This window comes from Tauraco erythrolophus, chromosome 1 (genome assembly GCF_009769465.1).
Source record: "Tauraco erythrolophus isolate bTauEry1 chromosome 1, bTauEry1.pri, whole genome shotgun sequence".
Classification (NCBI taxonomy): domain Eukaryota; kingdom Metazoa; phylum Chordata; class Aves; order Musophagiformes; family Musophagidae; genus Tauraco; species Tauraco erythrolophus.
Genome location: NC_141465.1, coordinates 30930305 through 30943311, shown reverse-complemented (window position 1 = coordinate 30943311; position 13007 = coordinate 30930305). Strand labels below are relative to the sequence as shown.

General features: G+C 43.6%; 1 protein-coding gene across 2 annotated transcripts in view; it reads right to left on the bottom strand.

Annotated features, from left to right (window-relative positions):
• Positions 1 to 13007, bottom strand: part of HUNK (hormonally up-regulated Neu-associated kinase) — a 56502-nt gene that overhangs the window by 33460 nt on the left and 10035 nt on the right. For both annotated transcript variants that reach the window (XM_086631739.1, XM_086631748.1), the window contains exon 2: positions 3504 to 3796. In XM_086631739.1, the coding sequence (XP_086487865.1) occupies positions 3504 to 3796 (293 nt within the window). The remainder of the gene's footprint in view (positions 1 to 3503; positions 3797 to 13007) is intronic.

Genomic DNA, 13007 nt, shown 5'->3' with positions numbered 1-13007 from the left:
ATGTAAACATCCTCAGAAAAGAGAAAGCTTCACCAGATACTGCCATTTGGGTTTGTTTTCCTCTGTCAGAGGGAAAGATAAATATTCCTACCTGATTCACAGATGAGCTTGTTGCAAGTATATTTTTAGCGAACAACCAGCTCTTCTGATAGAAAGAATGAAACACAAATGATTACATGCAATTATATATAGAAGAGTGGCATTTCTTCTTTCAGCAAGCGGCCAAGGAGTTCTGAACCCTGGACACCCCTCACCGAAGATGCAGCTCCTGCACTCAGGATCTTGCACTCTTCATCCACCGTAGCAGAGGAAACGTTTATAATTTGAAATACATCTATACAGTCAAACGAGTGAGTTTTTTTAAAACTTCTCTAAATAAAATAAGGTTTCTTGAAGTTTTTTAATTTTAGGCTGTACACGTGTTGGTGTCTCTTAAAAGAGGCATTTCCATTGAGTTCCGAGTCCCAGCTCTTTTCCAGAGTACTCTTCTGCCACGCCAAGTCTTGACTGTAAGTCATGCAACTTACTGCATAATGTTCCTCAAATAATGTAAGCAAACTTCATGCAACTTATTTCATGTGGCTTTTTTTCATCCTGAGTTACAGAACAGGGCAAGTCATCTATATTATTCCCTGAATAACGCAGACAAAAACACTGGTGACTTTTGTAATAAAATAGTGAACGCTTTTCAATGTCCTGTCCCATTCAGTGTGAATGATGAAAGCATTTGGAGAGAGACAAACAGCAGACCTAGGATGCCGTGTTTTGTTTCACACGCAGGGAATGCAACACCCACAGATCACCACGTAGATGAAAGTGCTGTTATTTTTACCTGTTCTAAAAATAACAACAATAACAACAACAGAACATTGCCATTTTATCCAGGGTGAGAATGAATCAGACTTCTGCACTATTTTTTCCCCCTCTTCAGTTGCCTATCGAGTAATCTGTTTTTAGAGTTGCCACAGTCAAAAGCCTGAGACGCTGAAAGACAACTCCTGGGGTAACTATTATTCTTTTTCCCTCTCTTACTCGCAGAGAGTCAGGAGGATAAATCTGGATCATGCCATCAGTGTTTTCCCGCATCTCTATGCCGCTCCACGTACTTTGAGGAATAAGTCAAGACATTGAACGGTTAAGCTACAGAAAACACTTGCAGATATACTGCCTGTAACTCTGTCAAATTTTATCAGTTTAAGCAGAATTGGACCTGCTCATCATCTGGATGGAAGACTCCCAAGGATGAACTCTGTGCTGTGCTGTGGTTTGAGAAACAGAGTGGACAGAGTATGCTGCCCTTGGGATAAAGATTAATCCAACGCCACGGGGCTGGACGGACAGAGCTCAGCAGACAGATGCAGTAAAGCATGTCAGTATTTCCAGGGCTGCTTCCTCCCTCTGCTCACGAAGGTCCCTCACACTTCAGTCTCTGTGAGCTGCACTTAACGTTCACAGAGACAGCAGAGAGAAAGAAGGGGTGAGGGGCAAAACTGCTGTGAGTGTGCAGCATCCATACAGGAACTCACGTTCTCTCTGGACTCCAAAACCTTGCTTTCTTCCCACCACAGTAGTCTGTTGACTCTAGCTTGTACCTAGTGAAGAAGCTATTTTTGTACAAAATATGGGTTGAATCCTCTCTGAAAAAGAAGGGAGTCAAAGCAAAGCCTATCAACCCTCCATAAGCACTCCAGCAACTACACAGAGGGTAAATTTTTCAGGGATAGGAACTACTGCTGCTGCTGAACTCAATACTGCTGTTAAACACTAAACATGTTCATCTGCTCCTGCCAGGTCTTCCTCTGCCCATCTCAGCAACTTTGACCTTTTTCTCTCCTCTCTCTCTGCACATACCAGATATCAATTGATCTCTTAAAACGATAAGTAGACTTCTTCCTTTTCTATGCATCAAACTGTGGGGTTAATAATTTAAAGAGATCAGCAGTTTAGCTGTTGATAGAGAACCTGCAGAACAGACCTCATGGCTGCTCAAATATTTATACTATAGTGGTACCAGAAATTTAGCTCAAGATAAGACCTCAGTATGCCCCAGGTTGTATGTGCGCGTAGCACCAGTCCCTAATGGATCACAGGGAACACGCAGAGAGATTCAAGACCAAAAAAAAAAACAGTTTTCAGAGGGCATGGAGTTCCACTAAGCCAGATGCACCCTACAGCACTGCACAGTGGTAGGCAGCTCAGCACACAGCTGGGCACAGCTGGAGGAGCTGGCTGTGGGCTGCCTTCAGGCAGTTTGCCAGCTGCCTGCACAGCAGCCCAGTAGCTGGGTGTACACAACAGCTCTCCATCTTCTACAGAGTCAGTGCAGCCAAGGAAATTAAAGACCCAGATCCTCAAAAGTATTCAGGTGTCCAGTTCCTATGACGTGCCTACCTAACCTAAGAGGATGAGGCCTACACAACTTGCTCAGCATCATATGGGAAGTATGTGGGAGTCCACACTTAACACCAGTTGGCCCAAATTTAGAGAGCAGAGCTGCCTTCTTAGACAATACCCTATAAATACACCTAAGAACAGACGAGGAGACATATTGCCTCGGACCAAAGGTCCACCCAGCCCACCGTTCTCCTGTCTCCATAGCAGCGAAGAGCACGCAAGTGGAGAGAGGGACAGGGACAGGCAGTCACGTGTGATACCTCCACCCGCAAACTCTCCCAGCCTCTACCACTTGCTGCTCAGGGAATTCAAGCAAAGGTAGCTACTCCTTACTCAGCAACCCTTCACAAACTTCCCTCTGATGAACTTGTCCTGTTTCTCCTGGAGCCCAGGTAAACTTCTAACTCCACAACATACTCCTGGCAAGGAGATCCACATCCTGCTTATACACCAACAGAGCAAAGGTCCTAAAGAAAGAAAGTGACATATTGCAACAGCTCTGGATCTCTCCTGAGAGGACACTGCAATGAACTGAACGGTTGCATACTCCGCACTGTACTTCAGAGTCTTCAAACTTGTGAGGTCCTGTTGGGGCAATATAACCAACAGAAAGAGCAGAGAAGGAGAAGCAAGGGACTTCTGTGGTACCATTCAGGCTCTGTCCCAGCCGTGTCACTGTGAGGCTTTGGGCAAATCAGTTCATCTCCCCACGCTGCTTTTATTTCCACCAGCAAAACAACAGACACAACCACCTCCTCAAAGAAATAGTGAAACAATTCATTATTTAATGCTGGTACAGCACTTTGAAGAGGCAAAATAGTGCAACTTGCAGGAAAAGAACCCTACTTTTGCAAAGCATAGGCTTATCGGTAAGGACACAGAGTCAGCATAGCTCCTGTGTGCTCACCTGAAGTTACACACTTAAATCCTTTCTGCAGACACTTTCTAATGTCTACAATACCAGTATCTAAACAGTATCATGAAGACTAGCCAAAAAAGCTGTCAGGAACATCTTTTTATATGGAACATTCCATCTATACAATTAAATCCCAAAATACCACTTAGAGGCTCTGAGATAAATTTTAACTGAGGAAGGTTTTTAAGATTACCTGTGAACTACTCCTGCCCGGTGAAGATGTTCAACTGCCAGGATAAGCTGCCGGATATATTTGCGCGCTTCATGCTCCTCAAGTCTTTTTTTCTCATAGATCTTGTGCATCAAGTTTCCCCCAGGGCACAGCTCCATTACAAGGTAGTAGCTGTTTTCAGTTTCCAGTATATCCAGCAGCTGAGCAATATTCGGGTGGCGGATCATTTGCTGGATCTGCCCTTCTCGTCGCAGGTTCTTGGTGACATAGGTGTCCTTTTTGGCTCTTTTCTTGTCAATTACTTTCACTGCCACCTAATAAAAAACAAGAGGAGAGAGGGTTGTTAGCAGTCACACCAATGATTTAACCTTGTATAAACAACCTCAATTAAAAAAAAAAAAAAAAGTAAAATAAAATCAAAGGATGTCAGTCTCAACTGATACACCACGGTTGCAGGCACAACTATCCAGGTCAGAGAAACAGTTGCTTTTCCAACTCCATCCCCTCCACTGACAATTTCTTTCTTTATCCCTTTGTACGATGACAGATAAAAGTTATTGCAAGGAAACAGATAACAAAGGGGAAAAGACAATCTCATTAACCATACCTAAATACTTAGCACGCTTACTGGTGGACAGTTATTTCATCTATTTTCTCAGAAAGTCTTTGGGCTGGCATTTACAAGTTGTAAGTGTCATTTTTGGCTGTTCCTGGCTTTCGATATGATAAGTTTCTCAAACTATAATGAAATGTTAGCTTGGCATCACTAAAAAAAAAAAAAAATAAGAAAACCAAAATTATTTTGGTATAGCTCCCCTAGCACATTTCTTTTCCCTCTTTTAAAATGTACATGAAAGATGATCTCCTTGTTACTTCTGGAATTGAGGAACTCCTCAAATTGTCCAAGGCAATTATTTTTTTTTTCTATGCAAGTTCCCAGCTGTCCAAGTCAACTGGAGCCCATCATGAAAGCACACCATAAAACTAAGGAGACTCTGTACCGCAATCTACGACACAGCCCATGCTAGGGCCTATACAAGTACTTTGCTTCTCATTGCTGGTACAGAACGACACATGAGGACAAAAGGATGGGACCGGCACGGATATCGCTCTCTTCCATGCTTAAAGAATCTGGTTCCTTTTATTGTTTTAATGGAGTCACTAAATAGCCGCAATAAAAGTATCTGCCTTTTTTCTGCCTCAAATTTATGGACACTTATTTATTTATTGAGATTTCTTACTTAGATTGAATGCTGCAGACTTCCAGGTCATTTGCACTGGACAAAGATTTAACAGCTTGTGCCAGGCTGAGCAACAAAAGGCACCACAAAATCCTCCTCCAGAGCTCCTCATTTCCTCAGAGCTCTGCAACAAAGGACATCCTTCACCGCAGGCACCCGGACCCTGCAGCTCGCCCATCATTGCCCAAGTGACAGCTGCTTGTTTGTCAGGATGAGAGGGGGGTGAAACACGGTGCTTGGTATTCCTGCATGGCACTGAATTTTTCATGACACGGAAGAGTCTTGTTTGCATGGGTACAGCTCCGACAAAATGCATAGAAAATGCCACATCTGCCCCACTTCCAGATGGAGGCACAAATATGCTGCATGCGCATCTTCGATGTCTGCCTTGATTTGGTCTTGGAGGATCTCTCATGTTACCTTACTCCTACAACAAGAAAGAATAACAAACGTGGGAAAACCTCCGAGTTTTATTTACTCTTGCCTTAACACCCAGACAACAGCTCAAGCCCAAGAGGCTTCACTCCATCTCCAGCTCGTACAACAACCCTCCTCATGGCCAGCAAACTAACTACTCACAGCAAACTCACTTTTGACTATGGCCAACTACATCGTGTCAATCCACAGCGCTGCAGGCCGGTGGGCTTCACCAAAAGGGAGATAAACTTATTCGAAACATATCTGGCTGCCTTCCTAGCTTGAGAAAGTGCCAAGCCCACATCAAGCACATGACAGCTCCCAGTCTGGCTAGTCTTACCTTTATTTTTTCTGCAAGCAAAGGAAAGGTTAAATTAGCGAATGTTTTGGTTTTCCTTTAGAAAACAAAAGCCACAAAAACCCACGGTCTGGAAATATGACAACAAAACCAGATCCATACCCTTTGACACAAACACCCTGAATCAAAGTCAAGTTTTATCAGCAGAGGAATTGAAGAATAAAACTACAGGAGTTGGGGTTTCATAGACTGTCCTAAGAGCCAGAAGTCAGCATCGCTGAGCGCGTTATTAGCTGGATACATTTCTGCTGCTAAAAGATCGTTCTGATGAAACACCCTTGATAAAGAGACAAGGCTGAACACCCCACACAAGACAGCTGCCTGGGTGAAGCCCAGAGCAGCATCTGGACCACAAACGCCTGGAAGCTACATTCCTGACTAGTCACATTGAAGAAAAATCATTTAAGTCATAAGATAAAACAACAGGTAAATCAGAGCTTAACTTCCCCATTTTTGAAAGCCTCAGGTGATTCACCAAGGAAACAGTCTTAAATTAGTACGTTCTTCCATCTAATGAGATAGAACTGAGAACAGAGGCTTGCATGGATTATTTAGACAGCAAACCACAGAAGTTATTCTGGTGAGGACAAATTAATGGGTTACAGAAACATGAGATGCCAGATTGCTTGCTGGCAGCACAACACAATCTCTGCAAAAATGTTTTGAAAAAACCCCAAACTGATATTTTCCACAGCTGCAGGATACAAAACATGGAGTATTAACAGTATGGAGCAGTAATCTGTTATCTGTATTGGTAAGCCATCCCCAATTCATTGACAAAAAAAAAAAAAACAACAGCACATTACCACACGTGCGCACACCTGTTGCCCATGCCAAGCGCAGCTGCGGAGACAGGAGCAACCACCTGAACCCAGGAGACAGAGCCAACTATGTGACTACTTGATGACTTTTTCACTATCACAAAGAATTAGCTTTCTGTGCCTTAAGGACAAATTTTCTCCTTGATTTTGACAGATACTTGGTCAGGCACCCTACCTATCCCAGCAGGCAAGAAAAGCTGCTTTCAGATCCACCCTTGACCGTGCTGCCTTTCCCCCTTCAAGGCCACTCACATCGGTCTGAGAGATCCACCAGCGCAGCTGACAGAGCTGACAAAGGTGGAAATGACACGTTTGTTTCAGCAACGGCTTTGCGTAGGGGAAAGGGAAGAGTAAAACACCAGCTAAGGCTGTGGCATGCTTGCATCTCCCACACCAGGCAGGAAACTAGCTTCAGTGCGATATTGCTTGCTCCTGGGATAGACCTGTGTGGGACCTTGTGTCCTCTCCTAGGTCTGCACTGCAGCATGGGGCATCCTGGGAACATCTCAGAAAGATGCCCCTCATCTCTGCCTCAGGGACAATCCAAAAGCCAGGGTCTTTAAAGAAACCTCTATACATTTAAAGAAAAAAAAAATTATAGTTGACTCAAACACACAAGCAGCTTGTCAACTTTCATATGGATGTTCTCCACAGCAGCTTCTAGCTTTTGTTCCTCTCTGTTCATCCTGGGTCTTCTTCCTTACTACTCCTTCCACTTATTCTTCTGTCCTCCTAGTCAACACCCTTTCCCTTGCACTGGAGTTCTTGCTTTTGCTTTCTTGCAGGATCACTTTGCTTTCCTAAATGAAATGCATCCCATGGAACAAGGGTTGTGCAAAGGGGTCAGCACTCTCAGGCAGAGCTCCTGTGGAGTTTTTTAGCTTGTTTGGGTTTCTTGGATTTTCTTCTGATTCACAATTTACTCTGAAGCATATAGAAGAAATCTAGGGATCAAACTCTGCATTGAGTTACTCCAAGGTTGCCTTAGCTAAATATCCCTGATTTTGAGTTAATCCACAGTTAGACCAAGGTAAGTGAGGACCAAATGTGCCCCAACGCATTTAAAATACGCAGTCTCCTGTGTGGTGTAGATGTGTGTGCATGCACCTTCATTCACACAGAAGGAAAAAGCATTCAGTAGAGAAAATACTGTAGATGTTAGATAACCATAAAATAAACACATCTGAGCTTTCATAGCCTACTCAAGGCATGCCAATTATTCAGTTTTGCTCTCACAAGCTTCAAGTAGGGGCTCTTTGCCTCTGCATCATGCCTGTCTCCTGACTTGAATTCTTGACTAATATTGGCACAGAAATAATGAAATAAATGATAAAGCAAGTAATTACTCTGAATATGTAGCAACAGTGGCTCTTGACATTCAACACTTTGCTTTTGGCTAAACCTTTGCTGTGTAAATAAATAAATGGTTTAGGTTAGTCTGTGTTATGAGATACAAAGATGAGTAATAGGCCATATTTTTGGTTCCCGAGTCCTAGAATTACACTGTTGGAATGAATTACTTTCCTGAAGTTTATGGTGTGACACATCATATGAGCAATTGCTGCTTCTCTCGATCGTTGCACTAAAATAGTTCAGGTTGGGCTAAAGCATACTGAAGTGGAGGTGAGGGGGAAGTGCAAGCACCACTCTTCTCCACAGATCCTTGGAGGAGACGGTGACGCTGCTTACAGCACCAAGCAGCTAAAGCACCATCAGCAACTACAGGCACGTGTCATCACCCAAACAAAGGCACGTGTTCGACACACATGGGTGAAGGATTTTTGCCAGCTAGTGTTTTAGGAGAGTTTGTGAATCTGCAAGAGAGAGGCGGAGTGGGGGTGGAGCTGACTGGCACCAAACTGCACAAAAACAGTCACTGCAAGGCCCCGAGAAAAAGCAAGAAGAGAGTTTGAAGGACCAAACGTAGCCTGGAGAAATCCAAGAGCCAGGGCTTTGGTTGCTAGATCACTGCTGCTTCCAGAGAAAAGACATTTTGCATCCTCTTTGCCAACAGGCACGCCTCGCCATATGAAATTGCAACAAGGCATGGAAGGTGGCTCATGTGCATCCTAAGCATGCCGCAGCGTAGCATCCGTATGTCCGTGCAAGAGGCACATTTTGCGTCAGGCAGCTGCCCGGATCTGCGCCCCAACAGCTCGCTGAGCCCACGGAGCTGGTGATGGGTCTGCTGCGCCAGGCAGGAGGAACCTCCAGGTGCTCAGTGGGCAAAAGTCAAAGTTATCTTCTCCTCCCCTTCTGCCGGCTATTTATAACTCCACCAGTGACACTTGGAAAAATCACGGGTCAAAAAGCAGTGCTTTCGTTAGCGAGGGAAAGATGTCTGCTTACTTAGACGACATGCAAAGGTCTGTTTAGATCATTGCCTGACTACTCTGCAGCAGTGTCGTTTTGTCAGACTGCGGCTCAGTCTCACGGAGAAATTCTTTTTTCTTCGGACCAACTCTCCCTAAATACTCCTTGGTGCTAGAAGTCTGCTTTGAAAACTCGTATTTTTCAACTTCTGTTGTGCTTCAGTAAGAAATCAAGGCATGGTAAGCCTGCAGTGTTCTGCTGATGGGAAACCAAACGTTGGATACCATGATGAGGCTGAACACAAAAACACAATAATGTTGAGGGGGAGCGAAGGTCCAAGCCTGCTGTAGAAGCTATTTTTAACCACATACAAAACTGACGGTAGGCAATTCTGGTTCTGTTTTTTGGTTTGCTGTTCCCCTCCTCCCTAAGCTGCAAAGAGCTTTATTCAAGCCATAGTTTTAGAGTAAAAACATCTATCCCTCTACCTAGCTTTCCCTTGTGAATCTCAAGCTTGGACCAGTTAAGACACATCATGATTCCATCTGAATAAAAACCAAATAAGAACCGTATGACCAGGAGTGACTTCAGTCACATGGCACATTAGCATTTGGGGAACCCAGGTCCGAGTTCAGCCTTGGGTTTCTTGCTTGCCAGATCGGATGTTTTTGCACAGACTGTCTCTTGGCAGAAGGACGGACCTCAATGGCAGCAAGCCTTCCTGTTTGCCAGAAAACGGGTTTTCTCAATGGCCTGTTTGTCGAGTCAAAGTCAAGAGGTCTTGAACAACACTCACATCAGATGCTTGCAATAACAACTAGAAGAACGGTTTCATAGGAATGGCCCCAGCTTGGCAAATAATGTTATAACATGTTTAACTTTACAGTTAAAGTTTACAGAAGACGGCATGTGACCTTGCAAAATCAGGGTATGACATTTTGAGGACTTTTAAAAAGTCTTCCCCGCTTACCCAACCACTTGAATTGTTTCCTTCTGCAAATTCTCTCCTAACTTTAAATAAGAGGAAGGCAGTTCCTGCAGATCTCTGCCAAAGGGAACTTCAGCTGAATTGAGAGGAAACTGGTTTGAATAAGAATCCAGCAAGCACTATGGGATTTGGCCAGGAGACCAACATAGCACAAGAGAAGCAATTTCAACTATTAGAGCAACTATTCAACTATTGGAAGGACAACCTCCCTTTTTTTTTCCCCTCCTCCTCTTTTTTTTTGCCAGAGACTACTGCTGGCAGACCTGCTGGAGGTGATGACAAGCCAGGCACCAGTGCTGACTCTCAGCACCATCCTGGGTCGTGGGCCATTGGAGGCCTGGTGTACCCTGACAGTTCAGATGAAGTTCTGAGCTGCAGGCTACAGGGTGCAACTAGGGGGACAGTCAATGGGAAGGCCTGAGACTTGGACTTCTGCACCTAAACCCACAAACCTTTACTGTCTGGTTTAAGTTTAGCCAAGAGAACGATGCGAAGAGCCAGACCATGTAGATATTTTACAGCCATTGGGAGTGCAAGCCCATCTACAGCTTTTCTTTTGAAGTGCCCAGGAAGGCTCATGCAATGAATTCACTTTCTTTTCTTCCTTCCTTTCAGTGATAGCTGTCTGGCATCGCTTGTAGCTTGCTTTGTATTTACCACTGTTCTTACCACAAAAATGTGAGCTTAGTTTTCAAAACTGGCTGGTGACTTTGGGTGGCCAATTCAAATCATATTAAACAGACTTAACTTTGAAGCCTGCACAATTGTCAGCACAATCCTGAAAGCAATCCCTTCAAGGGTATCTCAGTTTGGGCAACCAACCAGTCGGGCATATAACAAGTTGGTTTTCACAACTGAATTCAAGGATTAGAAAATGTCAACTTCATTCACTGGGTAGCATTTATTCTTTGTTTTAGCTGTTACAGCTTAGAAAATTTTGCAGTGCAGCAAAGGAATAATTTTTTTTATATAGCAAGTTCCAATATCTTAAGAAATAAAGCATTAAAGAAAAGAATCATCCAACCAAATGCATACTTGAACTCGATAAACTGTACACCTTCAGAAAAGACCACACACATTCCAATCAGGACAGAGAGAAATCACAGCTCTTCTATCAGGACTGTCAGACATGGATGAGTCAAGATACCACCACAGAAACGCAAACTTAACTTTCGCCACGGGACTGAACACAATGAAACTGTAAGAAAGGTAACATGCTTGATGTTAGGCATTTGCCAAATTACCTTGTAGCTCATACGATCCAATGCAGAGAACCTGTCTGAAGAGGCTGCCAGGGTGGTGTTTTTGGTGAGACTCCCTTCGACTATCCTGCTTGGCTTCCCAGTTCCCTAACAAATGTTAGCATCCTATTCACCTTTCAAGAACTGCTTTCAAAGAAAACCACAGAACATTCCTGAAAGTATCACAAGAAGGCAACCACTTGCTAACCATTCAGCTTATAGCTTAGTCATTTCACTCCAAGGAAGTCAGTAATCGTCCAAGTCACAGCAATGTATAAAGGCAGGCTCTCCCACAAGAATAAGGCCTGTCCTATTTATCAAGGACAGAAAAGGACAACTATTCCGTGATGGCCATCTGATACCTTTCATATTTGTCTTGTATTCTTGCTACGAATGTAATACACAGGACAAGAGGTTGAGTTAAACGTGCATGCATGCGCACGTATATGTGCTGCGAAAAGCCTACTCAGTAGCTATTCAATTAGAGATGCACTGAGGTTTTATCTTAAACAACCAGTATCATCTCTTTACTTCACACTTGAGTGGTGATGCTCGGTCTCTGATCGTATTTGTATCTGCTCTTTGCAGGACAGCTGAATTTACAGTTTTTCTTTTGTATTTGCTCTGACATTAGTAAAATCAGCAATCAAAAAAGGTAGAGGAGTCACTTCTGTTAAAGTATCCTCTTTTCTTCTGAGTCTCTGACAGTGTAAGCCAAGAGTTTTGGGCTTAGCAATACATAAAACCAGCTGCTGTAGAGACGAGTATAGGATAAATGTCTCAGTAGGCAGAAGGCCACCCTCTGTTGGAAGACTAGGCATAGTCAGGAAAGCTTGAAATCAGCCCCTAAAGAAATATAAACTCTTCCAAATAAGAAAGTAGCTCCAAGTATGCTCACTCATATACTTCAGATTCAAAGTAGCTTGAATGGAAAGAATGAAATCGCCAGGGGATAAAAAGAACGTCTTACCATTACCTACAACCCAAAGACGACAGTATCCAGCAATGCAGAAAAGAATTCAGAAGTACTTTAGATAAGCAAATGAACATAAGCCCTCTTGATGCCACAGCCAATTTAAACATAATCCTTAAAAGCGTAAGCAGGATGTATTTGTCAAAGTAAGAAAAGGTATTAATTACACCTGTCCAAGGCACTGGAGACTATTACTAGATTACTCTATCTGGTTCCGGCGCCAGTAACTAAAAAATGGTGTTACAAATTTTGAAAGAGTTCTGAAAAGAGCTTCAGAAACAGTCTGAGGTCCAAGAACTGCTGGCTGAAGCTTGAATTATTTAATAAGGAGAATGTTAAGCCCTGACTTGATGATTTTCTGCAAGTACCTACATGAGGAAAAGATTTCTGATAACAGAAAGCTCTTTAATCTAATAAAATAAAAATTAACTTCCCAAAAGGTAAATTGGGCAAACTCAAGCTATAAACACGATCCCTGTTTTTTCAGGTGTGGTGAAGTAATGATAGAAATATCTTATCTTACAGAGATAAATGTAGATCTTGAATTTTTCCCCCCTCACTTTAGAAGTATGCAATAGCTCAACAAAACATTGATACAGATACTCCTGATGAGAATATTGGGGCTCATCTTCTATAGGAAGCCAGGCTGGATGATTGCTGTGATCGCTTGGGGCTTCAGTGCCCGTACATATGTGAAGAGTCTCTGGTCCCCGCAGAGAGCAGCGGAAGACAAGGCATGATGCAGGAGGACGGGAGTTGACCTAGGCAAGATGCTCTGGGAGCCATCGGCAGTCACGTCAAGGGATGTAAATTTTGCAAGCTCTCTCTGACATTCTTGCTGGCGCTCCCCAGCACAGAAGACATGAAGTGTCACGAGGAGTCATGCAAATATAGATGCTGCTGCAGACAACCCAACTCACCCACGGCTCTGCTGCCGACTGTATCGGCACAGTCAAATTAGCGTTTCCACAGGGAGACAGAGTTTTCACGTGTCAAGGCACTAACATTTGCAAGTACATACTACAGGGTTGCTTCTGCTAAGAGCAAGAGCAGACCACATGAAGGCTTTAAGGCTGCGTGCATGGAATCCTCAGGGCGTCCTCACACTCTACCTCAGTGCCCTTCTATACGGTACAGCATTCCCCATACTTCTGCAGCTCTTCCTCCCTTTTC